Source organism: Diplotaxodon limnothrissa, linkage group LG6 (genome assembly GCF_057381915.1).
Source record: "Diplotaxodon limnothrissa isolate DT_005_m linkage group LG6, D_limnothrissa_male_GT1.1, whole genome shotgun sequence".
In the NCBI taxonomy this organism is placed as follows: Eukaryota; Metazoa; Chordata; class Actinopteri; order Cichliformes; family Cichlidae; genus Diplotaxodon; species Diplotaxodon limnothrissa.
The window spans coordinates 40,833,770-40,852,393 of NC_140601.1; the positions used below are offsets into that span (position 1 = coordinate 40,833,770).

An 18,624-nucleotide genomic window follows, 5' to 3' on the forward strand; every position below is an offset into this window, starting at 1 on the left:
GTGCATCAACGAAATCATAAAGATTTAAAAACAGGCAGCATACAAACGGGATTTGCACAAACCTCACCTTCAAACCACCAGTGTGAACCATCAGCGATGTGTGAGGGCTAACACCCTCATTTCCAAGGTTTTACATATCAACACATAAAAAACCCCTCAGATGAACAGCAGCACAGCATATTATTACACGGTATTATTACACACAGCTCTCTGAATTTTAGTTATAAATTGAATTATGTAGACTGGGAAGACTGGCAGGTGTCATCTGCGAATAATGTTTCTCACTCTAGAACGATGGATTTCAATTTATTTGGAGATGGTCTTCGAACTCTTCCCAGACTGATGGATCATTGCTGATGTTTGTCCTCTTTGGCACTGAATTAACACACGGCTGAATGATCTAAAACATCTGCTTTAACACAGGTGTTCATACAAGCACCTGGGTGCTATTCTTAGTTTCCACAGAAATGTCATGTGTTGTTCTTTATCAGAAATGATATTTATCTAATTTTAAGACATGCTAAGGATGAGATTAGTTTTACGTCCTGATATGTAGGATTGGAGCTGAAAGAAGAAGAGGAGGCGTATTTGAAACTTTTACAAGCTCTAACTGGGCTGTTTATGAGTGTGACACCCTGGATTCAGAAAAAATAGTTTGAATCACAAAGACATAAAACACTTTTTCCTTCGGCGGAGCTCATTAGAGGTCACCATATATATCATCTATTCCCAGCATCCTCTTCTGTCATACCAACCCTTCACATGTCCTACATACATCTTCTCTGAGGTCTTTTTTTCCTCCTGCCTGACAGCTTCTACTTCAACATCCTTCATCCAATATATTCATCTCAGCCTTGCTTCCCTAACTTTATTTTCTATTTAAGAAATCTCTATGTGTTTTCCGGGTTTCCCTTAGAGATCCATCGATATCAGTGAATTGAAAATGGCAGCAGTCTCACCATTTGTGGAAAAACTGAAGAGTGTAGCTGAAATCACATTTTTTAAAGATTCGTGCTGTGTGTTCATAATGCTGTTGTGAATGGATGACTCAGGAGACTTTATTCAAAGAAAGAATAAAGACGGGTGGGTTTTTTCCATGCAGGTTGTTATGTAATAGCTTTTGCGGTCTAACCCAGTTGAGATCAAATTGGGCTGTTTTGTGGTCCATGAGCTAAAACGAGACGCATGACGCCCCCGATCTATGGGAGCAAAACTGAAAAGTACTAAACATGTGAAATTTAAATTTGAATCCAGTTTGTCCATCTGAAGCGCCCTGAGGTTTAATGACTCAAACTTTACTGGCTGTCTTTCCACTTACACTAACTCCTGTAATTCAGTCAGCAGATGTCACCAAAAACATCTCATTTTGACTGGTCTTGCGTCATGGATGCTTTATGACTCCTATCTCGTCTGGTTGAGTAATTCTGTCTTTAAGGTGAAAAGGGGACCTCACACACACACACACACACACACACACACACACACACACACACACACACACACACACGGGTAGAAGCTATCTCGACATAAGCCCTATTCCCGTTTTCCCACGTTTCATTTTAGCTCAGACATGATTTTTCAGAAAACATTCATATCTTCCTAGATTGCCATAATCTGACATGTCTTTCAGCCACAATCTTACTCAACACCATCAAACAACTCGGAAGACATATGCTGTTAACTCAGTGTCTTATAATAGGAAAAAGAGAACCAGCGCAGTTGTACTTTTGAAATGGATGACTGGGCTTTTTATACTGACATATGGACACAAAGCTGTGATGACAGTTTGTCTCACAAGTGTCATTTCTCTTCAAACCCAAAGAGAGAAAAGGGAACTGGCGCTGATGGAGAGGACAGATAGCGAGGTGGCAGCTGGATGAAGCTAACACCCTCTGCTGATCTGAAGGCAGCAAGGCGTAGCCGAGTTCCTGCAGTAACATGTGGGGGCGAAGTGCATCCACATTTGCGCGCGCGCACACAGACACACACACAGCCCCTCCTGCACTCATATATTAAGTTAGCTAGTCAGAACTCATTTTGTGTGCTCACCAAAACTTCCCCAATACAAACAGGAAAGACAGATTTAGCTGTCAGAGGAGGCTCCTGAAGTTTGTCACAAAGAAATTCCCACAAATTTCACATACATTTGTTGCACCTTTGAGATCCCATATCAGGGAGCTTTACTGGCACACGTAATTGATTTCTCTCCTTGCTGTGGGTGAAGTGAAATATAAGTGGGAAGTGGGATTTTTTTTTAAATTTGCATATTCTCTCATTCTTTTCTGGCCCAAAAAATGTAAAATTAAACTATTGTTCACTTTGCTTGAAATCCCCTTCACCCTCTGTCCAACAAAACCACTTTCACATAGAAGCTACACACACAGAAGACCACGTATGACACATTCGCCACATAGACGACATATATGTGAAGAGACATGTGACTCGTTTTTGTATTTTCTCAAGATGGAGTCAGATTAAATCCTGCGATGATCCCGTTACAAACACCACCATCTCCCCTCCATCCATGGATGGAGGGCCAAAACTGCCAAAATCAAAGATAATTAACAAAATAATTACAAACGGCGTGAAAACTTCAGTTAGAGGAGACGAGCAAAAGGGCGGCTTTGATGCATTTGTAGGTGTTTTTTTTTAAGCGAACATCTACATTTGCTTAAAAGTCCTGATGTCATGTTTGCTTCTTTACGCTATGTTTTGATCGTGGCTGATTCTGCATCAATGCACCAGAATCTCTTTAATACATTTAGTGAAATGAGCAAAGGGTTTACTTCCCAAATGATCCTAAACAATACAAGGAGCTGGATTAGCTCAGACCGTCAGTTCTCTAGCTGTTCCTAACTGCAGACTCTGGTGTAGCTCTGGCATCCATCGTGAAAGAAAATATAGAAATAAATGAGGACATAAACAGGAAGGCGAAAGAAAATATACAGAAATACTTTTAGAAATTATATTAAAAAAAACATTCAGAAGCAAATTAAAATAGAAATATTGGGTTGTGTTGTGCAGTCCCCAAAATAAGAAAGGCCTACATTTATTTTCAACACATTCACCACATTAATTGAGCCATTTACTTACATATGTATTTATTTTAACTTTGGCAGCTTCAGCCAGCCATACATTTCATCATTTTCAGAATCTGTCAACACGTACTGCATGGAACAAAGTGATCAGTCTCTTTTTCCCTCCTGATTTAATGGAACCTAGAAGATTTCATCTGCTGCCATACGCATTTTGAGGCCTTTAGCTTGACTTTATACTGAATTTTTATCCACCTTGTTCGATCTCCTTTACCTCTGTCCTCCATACATGTAGTGCAGTTTTGTACTTTCAAGGGTTAAATGTAATGATGGAACCTCTGTCTCACTGTACGGCCTTTTCTGCACAGTGTGAAGGGAACCGGTGCTGTATAAATCAAACAGAAGTGAGAAATGTAATTGAACACTGTGTGTTTTGTGTGACTAAAAGTCTTGTGAAAAACTGTGAAGCAACTTGTGGGGAGCGCTAAATGAGTACAATATCTGGAGTGAGAAGCAGAGTGATGTGTCCTTTGAAGCCGTGAACTACACTCAGAAAACCACAGCTGAGAAAAAAAGAGACATGTGACCTTCGAGATAATAGGATTTTTTTTTTCTGCAGTCTTGAATTGCCAAGTGTTTGTCAGAGAAGCTAAAAGTCTTTCGGCGTGGTGCAGCTTGTGTGTGACGAAGGAAGAGCTGTCTTTTATTACTTACATCTTTACACTGATAAAAAACAAAAGCATTTACACAATAAATGTAATAAGTGCTCATATTTTTGGAACATTTGAATTAACATATGGAACTGAGGATTAGGATATACACAGCGGCTACAGCAGGGACCATTAAGTACAAATATATGCATGAAAAAGGAGGTAGAAGTGCTCCTGCATTAACATTTTACAGGCCATCTTTTCAGATGACTACAGTATGACTAAAAACACCCTGAAACCCGTTACACTCGTATAACGTCTCCCTCTCCAACACACACACCCACACACACACCCACACACACACCCACACACACACACACACACACACACACACACACACACACGCAGAAAGTGATAGCTACTTCATGAATTCATTTCTGACACTACTTATATGAGTTAATCTGCTGTTTTTCTCATGCAGTGCTGGTGTTGTGCCTGCAGTCTACTTCAACTCTAGGCGGTGCTCGCCACGGGCTATGTGGGAAGAAAACTCGTAACGGTCCCGACTGCGGTGGCCACACACGTTACACTCGAGCGGATCGCGGAAGCCGTGGCACCCCATGTGGATGGTGAACATGACATAGTCCAGGAAGATCACCCTGCAGTGGCCACAGGGGTACACGGCCCCGGGCACGGTCTCCCCGTCAGCTCGCATCACTCGCAAAGCCTCAAGAGGTGACAGGGGGATGGGCTGGGCGTGTGGGTGAGGCATGCCGTTCTGGGAATTCAGCCCCCCAAGCAGGTGGCCTAAGCTGTACATGACAGGCTGGGATATCTGGGTGTTGTCATTGTGGTAAGAGTCCATGCCAAGGGGAGGCTGGGAGGCGTGAGGGATTCCCAGGAGCGGCATGGCCATCTTGTGGCCATTGGTGAGGCCCATGGGAGTGATGTCGCCACGGGCTAACGAGATGGGGTAGGGCCTGTGGGAAGGCGGTTGGTCACCATTGGGGCCTGGGTGGATCGGTTGTTGCTGGTGATGGGCGTCTGGCCGCGGGGAGTCCGACGGAGGATCCTTGACATCAGTTCGGTGGACCAGATCCCTGTTAAAGCTCAGGTCCAGGCACACGCCGTTGTCGCCTAGACGACAAGAAAGAGCTCAGCACGAGGAGACTTTGCAAACCTCATCCAGCAGCACGGGCAGAGAAACAACACAGGAAGCAAGAAGCAGTTAAAACAGATGGAAAAGATTTAGACCCTTGCTGGGTTTCTCACTCCGCCGTGCAGTCGAGTGCAAAACGTGCCCCCCGAGGGCGGGAAAAAGCAAAAACCTGGAAAGCGCCAGGTTGACGGGACTAAAGCAGCTTTAAAGCCTGGCAGCATCCCGAGGCAGCAGTTAGGGACAGGGAGGAAGCATACGACGCAGATGAAGGCCTCTGTAGTGCAGCTGGTGTAATGACAGAGAGACACCTGCTCACGTTTCTCGCCTCGCGCCTTGTTTGCTCTCTGTGGTTACTTCTCTTTTTCCTCCTGTGGTTGTCATATTGAAAGATCTCACTTCATTTGTAAACCTGATGGAGATGTAGGAGGGTTTTTTTTTTTAATTGCCAAAACACTCATGCTTTTTGCGAGCAGCTCGAAGCTCGATTGCGAAACTACAACTCAGTGTTAGTCTTAACCAGAAAGGTGAGAGCAAGCTATTGAAAATCATTGTGCATGTGTGTGTATATATACGCCCATAAAGTTTGGGAAATCACTGTGGCAAGTCAGCCATTTACCGAAACTGATACTTCTGATAATTACCAGCTCAAATTATCTCAGATCGAATCAAAACACAAGCGGTTAGTAATGGAACTCAGAGGTTTCATGTGCATGACACTATTTTATTAACCGTGCAATAATTACCAATACCCACCGATGACACAATTCCTGCAGAGAATTTGGAGCAGTGGGGACCACTCTGTGGTGTGTGCAGGTATGAGGCAGGTGGTCTGCCCTGAAACCCCCTTTGGTGACAGATGAAGGCCAGCATAGACAGACAGACAAACAAGTAGCTCAGACAGACAACTTCAAATTCTGCATTGTGCAGCATAAAAGCGCAGCAAAAGGCAAAATGACAAACGATACGTATAAAAGCTGGAGCCACTAAATATTCCTTAAAGATATAAAAGCACATTTTTAAAGAGAAATCTGAGCGCTTTCATCGGCCTGAGGTGTTTATACCCTTACCTGTAAACTTCTGTGGCATTGAACTCTTCCGCTTGGCTACGTTGCTGGCGAGCCTGTCGAGCAGCAGCGCACGCTCAGTACCCATCTGAGTCCTGGATGTGTGACTGTCCTCTGCTTGGCAGCAGAAGAGCACAGAGAGAGAAAGAGAGAGAGATAAGGAAATGAAGACTCTCTTTTTGATCAGGCAGTGTCATGAGTGCACAGCTGTCCATCAGCCTTTGAAGTCACAGAGTTTTTTTTAAAAAAAGGAAGAAACTCAAAAAACACAGCAGCTGCGCAGAAGCGCAGTTACACCGGGAGGAACGAGATATTAATTTGAGAGCAGACGCTCCTTTGACCTCACTTCCTGGTTGCTTTTTTACTTCACCAGCACAGGAGAGGAGACCACAGGATGAGGATGTACTTCCTCACCACTACGGCACTATCAGGCATAAACTTACGACATTTGGTGACCACAGAAACAGAGCATTGTCTGTGTGTTGCAACCATGCTGTTGTCCTCTGAGTACATAAAGGCTTTTCTGTTTTTTTATTTGGAGGGAAGGGGGAGGTAAGGTGGTGTGCGTTTGTGTTCCTGCTTGTGTCGGGTGGCTGGGCTGAAGCATTTGCCCTACATTATTTAGCTTCCCCTTTGATGGTAGAGAGATGAGAAGTGGTCTTCTGCACGCTGAGCCTGTACGCCACAGCAGCCATAACCCGTTTAGCTGTAAGTGCGGGGTAGTAGCCATAAGCTTGTTATTTTTAATGGGGCTATAAAAACAGGATCTGTTAAGTGTGCACCTGCACGAGCGTGTGCATTTCTGCACGAGCTGCAGAAATGCATGCGTTCTTCATAACTTTAACACCTATATGTGCATGTGTGAACCGAGTGTCCCTCGGAGACATGTTGGAGTCTTCTTACAAGCGTGGTGGTGAGACAGTGTGTGCGCACCGCTGCTCACCTCTCTCGGCGGGACCTTTGCTCTGAATGTACACATGGCACCTCTCTCGGTGCTCCTCCAGCGAGCTGCGCTGCTTGTAGCTGCGACTGCAATGGTTGCACTTGAAGGGCTTCTCTACTGCGAGGCAGAGGTTTCAGTTAAACACTCAAACACATCAACGGCATGAAGCAAGCATTACTTCGTTAAGTACGCGGTTTCGTACAAAACTGATGATGGTGTGCATATTGGAGGCCGTGCAGGAGAAACACGTGAACTGAAAGTGAATGAGTAAGTTTCCAGAGGTGAATGAGTAAGCTAATCATATGTGATGTGTGTAACCATATGAGAATGCATGGCAAGGTGTTACTGGAAAAGCCATGTAGCCTCAGCAGACCTCAGATTCAAAAGGAGTGAGAAACCAACCAGCATGGTACTGTACGCAGGTGCATACAGTATCAGAGCTTATCAGTGTGAGTGCGTGTGTGTGTGTGTGTGTGGCTGCCTGGTACCAGAGTGGGTGCGCAGGTGCCCGCTCAGAGCGTCACGTCGCCGGCAGGCGTAGCTGCACATCGGGCATTTGAAAGGCTTCTCCCCGGAGTGCAGTTTGATGTGGCGAAGCAGGTTTCCCTTCTGGGTGAAGGAGGCCCCACACTGAGTGCAGTGGAATGGCCTCTCGCCTGAAAAAACACAGCGTTTGAAACAATCCTGCACATTCTCACACGACACCGGCTTCTTTAATCACACAACTTATTCTGATTTCGACCACCTGCCGCGAGGCTCCTGTAAGCAAAATAAAAAACCCCACTGTGGTATTCTTATGTTCTTGTTGGGTGGAAATTTTGCAATAGCTCAGATATTTGTTGGCTTCCATTTTTTTTTACTTTAGTTGTTTTCTTGTTCCTACGATGAATTGCAAAAAAACACAGAATCATTCACCATCTTTAAAAGGGGAAGAAAGTAACGTCCAAACCTAGAAAAGACTGTTCTCACGGACAACTCAGACCGCACAATTGCCAAGCAGATTGTGCATGACTTCCCATGTCAGAAACAAAGCCTCACGGGTGCCAAACGAAGACTAGCACTGCTCGGCTCTACTCAGTGAAATGCAGCTCTAATGTTTGTATGTTTTACAACAAAAGTCGCGATTAAATGTCACAGAGACACACGAGCCTTTCAAGTAAGCGAGTACTGCATCAGACGGTGGATCATGGTTGTTACAGGGAGTATGGTCGCCTCAGCGTCTTCACTTCTTAACCATCAGATTTCCTCGCGTCTAGCGGATTTTCCTCAATTTCTCTCCTCAGCTCGCCCACTGAGATCTAACAACAACTTGAAATTACAGTTTGTTCCACGCCCCCGCCCAAGGACACGAGGTGATCGAGCTTTTCGAGGCCACAGCAGGCGACCTGTGGAACGCTCTGCTTCACCTCTGAGGTTTTCCGATTCTGTCATCTCTTTTAAAAGTCAGCTAAAGTCACTTGAGCATTTAAGTAACGTGCTTGCCCCAGCTAAGGACATTTGCGCCTTTGAATCCATGTACTGCTCTAGACTCTGTTTTATTGGGGCAGTTGTGTGTGTTCTTAATCTATCTTCTTTTATCTGTGGGTAAAAAGTGCCATATAAATAAGTATAGCTTGCTTTCATGTTTAAGTACCCTATCTACTCCATCATAACCGTAACCCCAACACTATTTTTTTTTGCTAGAATATTCTTCTGACTAAGATTTGAGAGTTTCAGAAGCCTAAAATCACATAATCTCACAGCACAGGATTATAATAATTGTCTGTGATGATTTAAAGCTAAACTCTGCTTTGTTAGTCAGACCGATGGAAGACGGGACAAAAATAATCTTCGTGACTCATTTTGAAGACATTTAAAATGTAGCAACATGAGAATTTCTGACCTTCTTTCACGTTTTTGATATTTTTTGTGCGCCGCCGATAACTCGATATATCAGTTCTATGGATAAGCTGACAGAGTAATCCCATGAGTGGGATGAGTATTATTTTCCATACTCGGCTCTGAGCACGCTGGTTAGGTCATCACTTCAGAAAATCTGTCATTCATTTCAGGATTTTAGGGCAGAACGATAACTGCAGCTGCAGTCTGATGTGCTGACCTATCTGCTGCTGCGATCAAATCACACAGTTAGTGCATGCGTGGAATATATGAACAACAATAGAGGCTATTTCACAATCTGTCAGTTAGCACACGATTGTGTGTTCCTAATCGCTTTGACAGAGTCAATAAAAGGAGACCTCAGGGCCATCAACAGCGCGGCGATTGCACAACTGCGATCTTTGAGGTCAGCATCCCTCTGCTTACCCGTGTGGCTGCGCTTGTGCACTAGCAGTACGTTAATGCTGATGCAGGACAAGCCGCAGATGTCACAGCTGAGCTTGCCTGTCGGTTGGATGCGAGGCGGCCCGGCTCCAGGTGCGTAAGCGCCTTCCGCGTTGGCGGCAGACGCCGCTGCGCTGGCGTCGGGGAGGGCCGCGCTGTCGTAACGCGAGTAGTCCACCAGCGACAGGTCCTGCGGCTCACTCAGGCCATCTCCCTCTTCATCCCCTTCCATGTCCCTCTCCTCATCATTCTCTTCCTCTGTCCTCTCCCCATCAAAACCTTCCTCCATCCCGTCCTCACTGCCTCCCTCTGCTTCCTCTTTAGGCACAATCTCTTGGTCTTTTTCAGCCTTGAGAAGCTGCTCGTTATCTTCCATCTCCTCAGCCTCGGACTTTATCACACCTGAGCAAAGTGGAAGGAGGGGACAACCAAAATATGCATTTGGAGAGACATTTCACAGGAATGTGTAGAGCATTTTCCAACAAAGGAGCTAGATAAGCTGTGAGCAGAATGTGGAACACAGTCACGTCTTTACTTCCACATTTGTATTTAAGGTCGATAGCAAGATATTAGTACTAGCACATCTCCAAAGTGTGGGTAGCCTAATTTGGGCCGATGCATAGTGTCACAGAGAGATTCAGAAGATGTGTGCTTGAGATAAGGCAAAGGCATTTCCTCTACACAGCGGCTAGAACCAGGGCAGGAGAGAGAGAGAGTGAGTGAGCCGGCGCCTCAGACAGACAACACTAATTCCTCATCTGCCTTTGAAGAGTCATTTCAGACTGACTGTTCATCACGTTGGTCACAAAGGCTTAAAAGCATCCAAATTTAAGGGTTAAAAGGTGTTAAAGTGCACCTAAAGTCCTCTCGGTGTCCCCTCAGCCAGCCGAGCACCAATTACATCACCTATACAAGCAAGATTTTCCCGCTTTTGGTTTTTTTTTTCTGGTTTCTCAACCACACGCTCAGCTCAAACTACTTCTCCATGCAGGATTTAGCAATTTCATTTATTAACACCACATCTGCCTACACGCAGAGTCCTAAGGCCCAATGTACAGGACCTCTCACCTAGCCTCTTGCAAGCGTTAACCAGCCCCCCAGCTTATTCAGTTCCATCCAAAAACCACACTGTGGTCTTGGCGGTGACTGATGATGAGCTGAAGAGCAGCGCCTTGTATTGTGGAAAGCGCTCAGAGGTGCTATGGAAACTTTGCACACACAGAGCTCCGAGAGGCCCGATATAGAGTCCAGTGTCTCAAAGCAGTGAACCGCAGGCTGCGCATTAGACGCAGAGCAGGGCTTTAGGAAGTGCACCCAGTGGGGTAGATAGATGGGTGGCAGTCAGAAATAAAGAGGAGAGCTGTCTGTAACACCATGTTCTTTTTTTTTTTAAGTGAGAAATTAGAGAGTTAGGGCTGAATGACAAAGTCAAAACAATTCAACATTAAAAATATCGTGTGAAACAGAGTTGTCACAGTTTCTGCCCGCTTGATGACAAGAAGAGAGCTTTTAAAATGCAGCTTTTATCACAGAAGCACGAACGTGCAGTGAGAACTAAAACCAGACCATGTCTACCACACGCTGGAGACAGCCTCTCATACCTACATACAGTGTGTGTTCAGTCAGTTTTAATCAAAGGGTCTCTACATGAAAGATTAAAACTAAATTTAATTCTGTATTATCTGTCATCGGGCTCCTAGTAGAAATTTACAAGAAGAACAAGGTTTGAGTAATGATGCAGAAACAGAAGGAGCTTTTCTGGTCACTCTGCTGTGACCAGAAAAAAGAAAGAGAGAAGAGACTGCAGAGTGTGGACACGACACTGGCTGAGAAAATGGAGACAGAGTCCCTGCTGGTTCTCATCAGTGTTCCTGTGACCAATGTTCACCATGTACAAGGAGTTAAAAAGGTCTGATTTTAGACGTCTCAGACTGAGTTTAATGACACCAAATGCTGGAGATGAGGACAGATTTAGGCTTCTGTGAAATGACTTCATCTACTTCCAGACTCAGAGTGCAAACCTTTGGTTTTTGGTGCAGCCCTCAAGTTTTCCTGTAACACTGTGATGCAGCAGGAACAGGACTCGGACCCAGGGACGTTTCTGTGCAGTTTCATCATATATGTTGTAGACATTATCGCAGACTAATAAGTCCTACCATGTCTAACACACTGAGGTGTTGGTCTATATAACCGACTTTGCAGTGAATGTTGTTTTGATGTTACAGCTAAATAGACAAAGCAAAGGCTCGATGCCTCTCTTTCACAGGCGTTCTGCTGAATCTGTTTTTACTTCTTGCATCACTGCTTTGTTTGGGGTCTAAACCTGCCCAATAAAAACAGACCCAGTAGTCTCGTAAGAACAGGTCTGATGAGCCAGGCCAAGCTTTGGGTCAGCTATAACAGGAAGGGTCTCTGGAGGGCTCCTGTCATACTGGGCTGTCTGAACCATCCACACCACAGGCAGATTGAGCTTTTGCTCGAAGGTTTCATCATCTCTTTCTCTCCTTTTCTGCATTCTGACTGCATTTTAGGAAGAATCCAGGATGGATGTTTCCATTTCATCCAATTACTTCTCTGGTTGGTGTCATATTAACTGCTGCCCAATAGGAACAGAAAGACTTCGGACACTCATCAACACTCATTTATTGACCGGAGCTCTGGGAGAACACGCAAACTCCACATAGCTACAGCCTCACAAGTCTGAACCCACTGTTCTTGTGAGGTGATGGTGCTAACCACTGAGGCATCATGCACCCATATACCATTGGTGTCAAGAAATGTCACCTCACTAACTGGTGAAAAACAACGTTTCCGAACATAAACCACCATCCACTGATCAGATACAGTATGAATGCATATTTGCAGGCCCCGCTCTCTTACTTTCTATATTGGCACGCGGTCAATGAAACTTTAATCAGCTAGATGACCTATCAAATCAATCAAGCACCTCTTCGTCACGTGCAACCTTGATGTAGTTCATGTCAAACCCTGGAAAATGAGAGACATGCAAATACCAGACACAGCTTGTTGCCGAGCTCTTCTCACAATGATTTGGTCCACAGAAAGCCCTCAGCTAGTACACAACAATATTTATTTGGCTTTATAGTATTCAGATAAGCATTTATGCATAAATTTGACAGCTACCGGCACGAACACTAGCTAATTAAACCCAGAAACCTCTGATGTAAAAGCAAAATAACAAATCTGCTTTTTTTGTGCAAGTTTTTGCAGAGACGAGCGTCACAACTGAAAGGTCGCGTGGGAAGTTTCATTTAAAACACAGTTAAAGATCTTTGCTGTTTCACCTGTTACACACATTCCAGTCACCTGCCACGAAACTGGCTGCGCATAAAAATGAAACTCGTCTTCACGTTTCCATCATTTTACGAGCGGGTTTGATAAAACATTTTGCGCTTGCAGCTGCGCTCCTCTTGTGAGCTCAGCGAAGCAGCAGTTCCCTGTCTTTCACTCCAAATGCCTGCTGGTTTGCTGATTCAAACGACAAAATTAAGCTGCAAATTATGCCGTTTGTTGCTTTCGGCGATAGCTAGCCTGTTAGCTCGCAGGTGCAGTGGAGGTGCATGGCCACAGCTACAAATAGGTGGATAAAAAATGATCAGGAACATAAAATAAGATACGGCCTGATTAAGATTTGCAAAGGGCCGGATTTGGCTCGATTTGGCCAAATGCTCTGGTTACAGGTGACCTTTCACATTTTAATCCCCCTCCTCTACTTTTTCTGCCACTCTAAATGGTTTCCTGTATTTCCTGTCCTCAACCAGTATAATCTATTTCATTGTATGAAAGTATTGTAGCACCATTCCTCAATTTTTTTCCTGAAACAGGCAAAAAACCCAACAAAAGACGTGTAAAGAACAGCTGTAGCACCAATGCCACACACACACACATATATACATATATATATATATATATTTGTGTGTGTTTGAGAGTGTGAGTGTGTGTGTGGGTACACATACGTGGATCTGCGACACCTTCAGCGGACTGAATTCCATTTTCACTAAATGAGCTGTCCTCCTTCTCTTCTTCCTCCTCCTGCGACTTCACATCTGCAACATCTGAGAAAGTAACATGTTGAGTGGATGTGTTAAAACTGAGCGACGCTTTTCTTCTTAATTAAAAAAGTGTTTTCCGTAGCAACAAATGAACATTAAAACTCCAGATTAACAGTAAATATGCAGGAAGTCTTGCTCATGACCCCGACACTATGACCTGCTTTCAGCTGCAGTGTGCACAAATCCCTCCACGTACGTGGTGGAGTTTTTAGGCACGACTTCAGCCAGGATGGTGGCCGCTGTGGAGGAATGCGTGCATCCTCATCATCGAAAGTTTCACATTAAAGACAAGGAATGCCTATACTCACCCATCCCGTCTGCCTCTGAGGATGTGAATTCAGGATGCTTTTCTGTGCTCATGATGAAGGAAAACGTTCTGTGAGGGGGGGGATTTACAGTATTCGGTTAATGAGAGTCTAACCAGATTCTCCCCTTTGGCGCTTTAAAACCAGGTCTGCCAATAAAGATAGAGAAAAGGCGGGTTTGTTTCTTACATTCATTGTGTCACATTTTATCTGACCGTTTGTGAGACAATTTTAACTTTTTCAGATGCTCTCGATGCTAATAAAAGAGCCCCCCCAACCTCCCCTTTACTATTTCTACAAGGCCTGTGAAGAAATAGAAGCAAGACTTGCATCTCTTTGTTCCTGTTGGTTGGACAGTGTAAAAAAAAAGAAGAGTGGGTAAAAAAGCCCACGGTTGATTGCTCGACCCTGTCTCTACATTTAGCCTTATGAGAAAGAGATGATGTTCACTGCTCATGTATTTCCTGCTGGGTTTGTACACAGGAGCAGGCGTAAAAGAGCACACACAGACACTCCAGCACAGTTTCAAAATTATTTAAGAAAAATCCAGACATGCACTTTTTAAAGAAGCCCCCTGTCAGTTTCCACCGAGTTAACAAAGTATTTCATTATATTTTATATTGTTTCAACTATTTATTCGCATCAGCTCTAATAAATAATAAAACACCACACCGTTGATAGGGTTTTCATGATTAACTGAAGCTCTTGCGTTAAAATACATCAATAGGAAACTTTCTCACATGGTCAAAATGAAATTGAGAAGCACATGTCTACATTGCTGCTGTTAATTCCAGGAGACGTTTTTGGTTTTGTTTTTTGCTGGAAGTTAACAGTAAGTCTGAGGAGTAATGATGAGAATAAGATCTTACCTGCTTCTTGCTCAGCACCACAGAGGAGAAGTGCACTCACAGGAGGAGATTCCACACTCCGCCGCTGGACTTTCTCTGAATATGGAATATAAGCAACGTCACAGCCGTGAATTCCTTAAAGGAACAGGAACGCATTTTCAGCAAGGTGGAGCAACAAAGACCAGAGCGTGTGAATCCAGCAGAGCAGCACCGACGGCGAGACTCAGAACAAGTCTGATGATGTTTAAATCTTCAAACATTCCTTCTCTGAACCTAAACACGCACAGCCAACAACATTTATGAGCGAAACAAAGAACCGATTCGGGGTTTGATGTTACTTCAGGGCGTCCACATGGCTCCAGACTTGGCTTTTAAGGAGATCTAACTCCATCTTGTGGCCAGATGTGAAAGCTACTTCAAAGTCCAACTCGTCTGAAGCTGAAACTTCATTTACTTTTCTTTCTTTTAAGAATTCCCCTCATTTCAGGTGAATAAACAGCTGATATCTGCCCTTTATGGTCCGTACCTGCAGAAGTCAGACACTGGCTGTGGAAAATCTTACATCATGGCTCTGCATCTGTATGCTGCAGCTGCTGAGTGTCCCTCTCTTTATTCCCATCTCTGACGCAGAGTTGGAAGAGAATTAGGAAAAAAGCTTTTAAATACTTGTATCCCAATATTGTCTACAGATGAGCTTTAACAGTCGGGCTTGTTATTATAGGAGAGTTTAAGCAGTCTTAAAAGTGCATATGCAGTATCACTGAAATCAGTACCTATTTTATGATACAGCATATGATCTGAGCACAGCATTCACTTGTTTACAGTGAGTGAAGTTATATTTGTGTGATTTTTATGCCTATAGTTGCTAAATCATCTACCATCCCCCTCACGGGAAAAACAAGCGACTCTAACGCGTGTAAATAAAGGCAAATAAAAGCTCATGCTCTCTCCTGCTGATAAAAACAAGTTAAAAAATCCCTGAACACATGCGCAGCAGATCTCCAGGTGCATGTTTAGTTTGAATGCACTTGTTGCTTGAATGAGCAGCAGTTCTCTAAAACCGCCGTTCGAGTCATACTTAGGTTTTTCTTTAAAGGGGACGAGTGACGCAAACGGAGACAAAAACATGGGGGACAAAAGCGCGTGCGTGTGTGTTTATGTGTAAGAGAGGCGGGGGGGGGGGGGGCGATACTGACGTATTTTCAGTGTTACGTCAACATTTTCACCGGATCCAGCTTTGACCACAACCTGTGGAGTTACCACAGGTAACAAAGGTCTTGTGGTACAGGAGCATGAAGTGACCCTCAGATATTTGTATCAGATTTAGTTTTTGGCTTCACCTTTAAAATTTACAAAATTTCAAGTGTGAGGTGAAATTTTAAGGGGGGAACAAATAATTCAGCTGAAACACTTTAAAAACTGCCAAAAACTATTTAATATAATCAAAACTTTTAAGTCTTGTGACATTTGAATGTTTTATGTTCATCCCTAAGGCGGGTCTGTTACAAAAGATTATCCACTATCTAACTCCACAGACGCCTAATTAGTAACACGCAGTAATGAAGGAGGTTGGAGCGACCATATGAGCAAAGCTGGTTTTCAGTGACGGGAGGACGTACCAGCATGTAGTGCCTTTAAAGATCCGAACGTAGTCTGAAAACTGAGGCAGAAAGAGGGTCACTGATGAAAATGTTTGTCTTTCACTGCTTCTAAAATTGCTGATGTATGCTCCTCACTTTATTTATATACTTCTTATTTATTTAAATATGATGCTTTTAATGCGTCAGATGTGCCACAATTGTACGTTTTACTATTATCTGTGCATAACGAAGGGTCTCCACACAGTTTTTCCACAGTGTGCTTCAAAATCACAGGACCTATCACAGCCTCAGTGTTCTGGAGAGAGAAAAACATCTTTCTCATTTTAGTGAGGAACAACTGTTTCTGATTTCTCTTAGATCACATATCCTAAAAGCACAGGGTCGGGCTAAGGACTTCTACACTCACAGGTTTAAATATTTGATTGCAAAGAGCTCTGCTGGCAAAGACAGTATGCTTCAAATCAACATTTAAACAGCTTTTAGCTTCCTGTGGTCGTCCCTCCTCTTTGTAAAACTTGTGGACATGACTCAAACCTAAAGCAGTTTAATGTAGGTGAGAGAAAACGCACAGTTCTCCTTCCAGTTCTGCTCGTTTTCAGCTCCTTTCTCTCATTCTCCTTTAATAAGACAGCTTATTGGTTTCATCCTGCACCTTTGTGCAGTAAATATTCACTTCACTGAATCAACTTTGACTGTTTAAGCTTCATATTAGCACCAGACAAACAGAAATACCATATATCCTTATTTCTTTCACTGAAAGCACATAATAAAGGAAAGGTCAGTTTTCTCCTTTTATTTCTCCTTATGTGGCTTTAAAGTTGTGAAGATCTGCCAGGTTGTTCCATTTCGTAATTAAATCTATACCTTTCAGCTTTTATAGCCAATACTTTTGGAATTTGAGTATTGCACATGGTCTCTTTTTGATATTGAAAATATTCCAGGTGGCAAAGATTCTGCTTTTTTTGGGGGAAATCTTATGACATCTATTAGAAGCTGTTTATGTGCTTTTCATTTGTGAACTTCAACAGATCACAGCTTATTGTTAGAATGAACAGCAAGATAAAAAAAATGTGATTTCCGCGAGGATATAAACTTTAACTTTTTTGTTGGGGGGAGGCGGCTTTGTTGTTCTTCTGCTTTTGTCTGCACCGTTTCTTTCAGGTTGTTTTGTTTCACACTGTTGAAAGATTCCCATCCATCGTTTCCCGTCTACGTCTGCCCTCCTTTTCCTGTCATCCCTGGCAAAATAATATTTGTTTAAAACGAGCCTAAAATACCGGAAGAAGAATTTACATGTTCCGCTTGTCTGCCGGTCTGTTGCACTGCTTTTCAAGTTACAACAAAAACACAGCTCACACACAACTCATTAGCTCAGCCAGCATCTACAAAATTGCGTCAATAACCACATTTAACCTTTGACTAACCACCCTGCACCCCCCAAAACACAAACACAGTCAAACACCTCATAACTGACACATAATAACGTTCCTATTCTTGCTGTGAGTTCAGAGACTGTTGAGCAATTCCAGAAACTGCAGCTTGATTTTTCCGTCTCTGTAAAAAAAGAACATAAAAGTAAGCGGGTGGCTCGTCTTTTAAATCGAGGCTCAGTAAAAATTTCTAACCTTACCACGGAGCCCTAAAGCAGACTTGTATTGGAGTGTGTTTAAAGTGCTTTGTGGACGTTTCAGATCAGTACCACCGATGTCTCGTAACTAACAACGCTCGCTGCAGCACCCACCTGAGCGGTGCACGGCCTTGAGAGGCTTGGCTGCTGCCCACGGCCTGCCGGTGGCAACCAGCCACCAGTGTGTAGAAAAAAGCTGAAAGAACGCACACTCACAAAGGCGTTACAATGCATGCTGGGTTTCCATGGCAAAATGGAGGCAAAGAAACACAGGGGGAGAAAAAAGAAAAGCAATAAAAGCCATGATTGAAAACCTTTTGGGCTGGGCGGAGGGCACACATGCACAGGCAAACAAGACGCAAGGAGCACGCTGATTTACAGAGTCTGATCAGAAACACACACGTGTGCAATAAACTGCAGCATTGGTAGAACATATCGTGCGATCCCACTGGTGGGAGGCGTTTTTAGGATTGGTGGGGGGAGGGCAGCAGCTGGGAATGGGCAGGGGGGGGGGGTCTGTGTTTGACTGTCCATTTGCCTTTTTATAGCTGCCCACTCTAGTTAGGAAAAAGGGAGAGAGAGAGAGATCTAGGAGCAGAGATAATGAGGAGGTGGGTGGGTGGGCGGGGGGGTTGACGGCACAGCCTGGACTGACCACTGGATGCAGGCACAAACACACGGCGAGACCCTGTTGAGGCTGCAGAGGTTGTTTTCTGCTGTGCATTTGGGGTTGATTAAAGCAGAGCAGCATTGACACGTTGCTTCTTTTTTCCTGGACGTAAATGGTTTTATCTTTTAAAAAAAAGGGAAAAAAAAAATCAATATTTGAGAGTGGCTGAGATAAGGGTGGGCTGCAGGGAGAGAGAACAGAGTGATATTCTCTGTGTGAACAAGTGAAAAGGCGATTGGGCTCTTTTTTCCCTCTCCTCTCAGGGCACTCAGGATTGAGAGAGGACAAGTAAATGAGGGAGAGTGTATATAAGTTTGTGTGCCTGAG

The 18,624-nt window shown here is 43.9% G+C and overlaps 1 protein-coding gene across 1 annotated transcript; it reads right to left on the reverse strand.

Annotated features, from left to right (window-relative positions):
- Positions 1–4,187: 4,187 nt before the first annotated feature.
- Positions 4,188–14,456, reverse strand: LOC146631243 (zinc finger protein Aiolos-like). Its single transcript, XM_085356461.1, has 8 exons — positions 14,421–14,456; positions 13,555–13,622; positions 13,151–13,249; positions 9,156–9,575; positions 7,340–7,507; positions 6,852–6,968; positions 5,912–6,025; positions 4,188–4,822 (listed from the first exon to the last, which is right to left on the reverse strand). The coding sequence occupies exons 2-8, from the start codon at positions 13,604–13,606 to the stop codon at positions 4,188–4,190; spliced, it is 1,605 nt and encodes a 534-aa protein (XP_085212587.1). The 5' UTR covers positions 13,607–13,622; positions 14,421–14,456.
- Between the last annotated feature and the right edge of the window lie 4,168 nt (positions 14,457–18,624).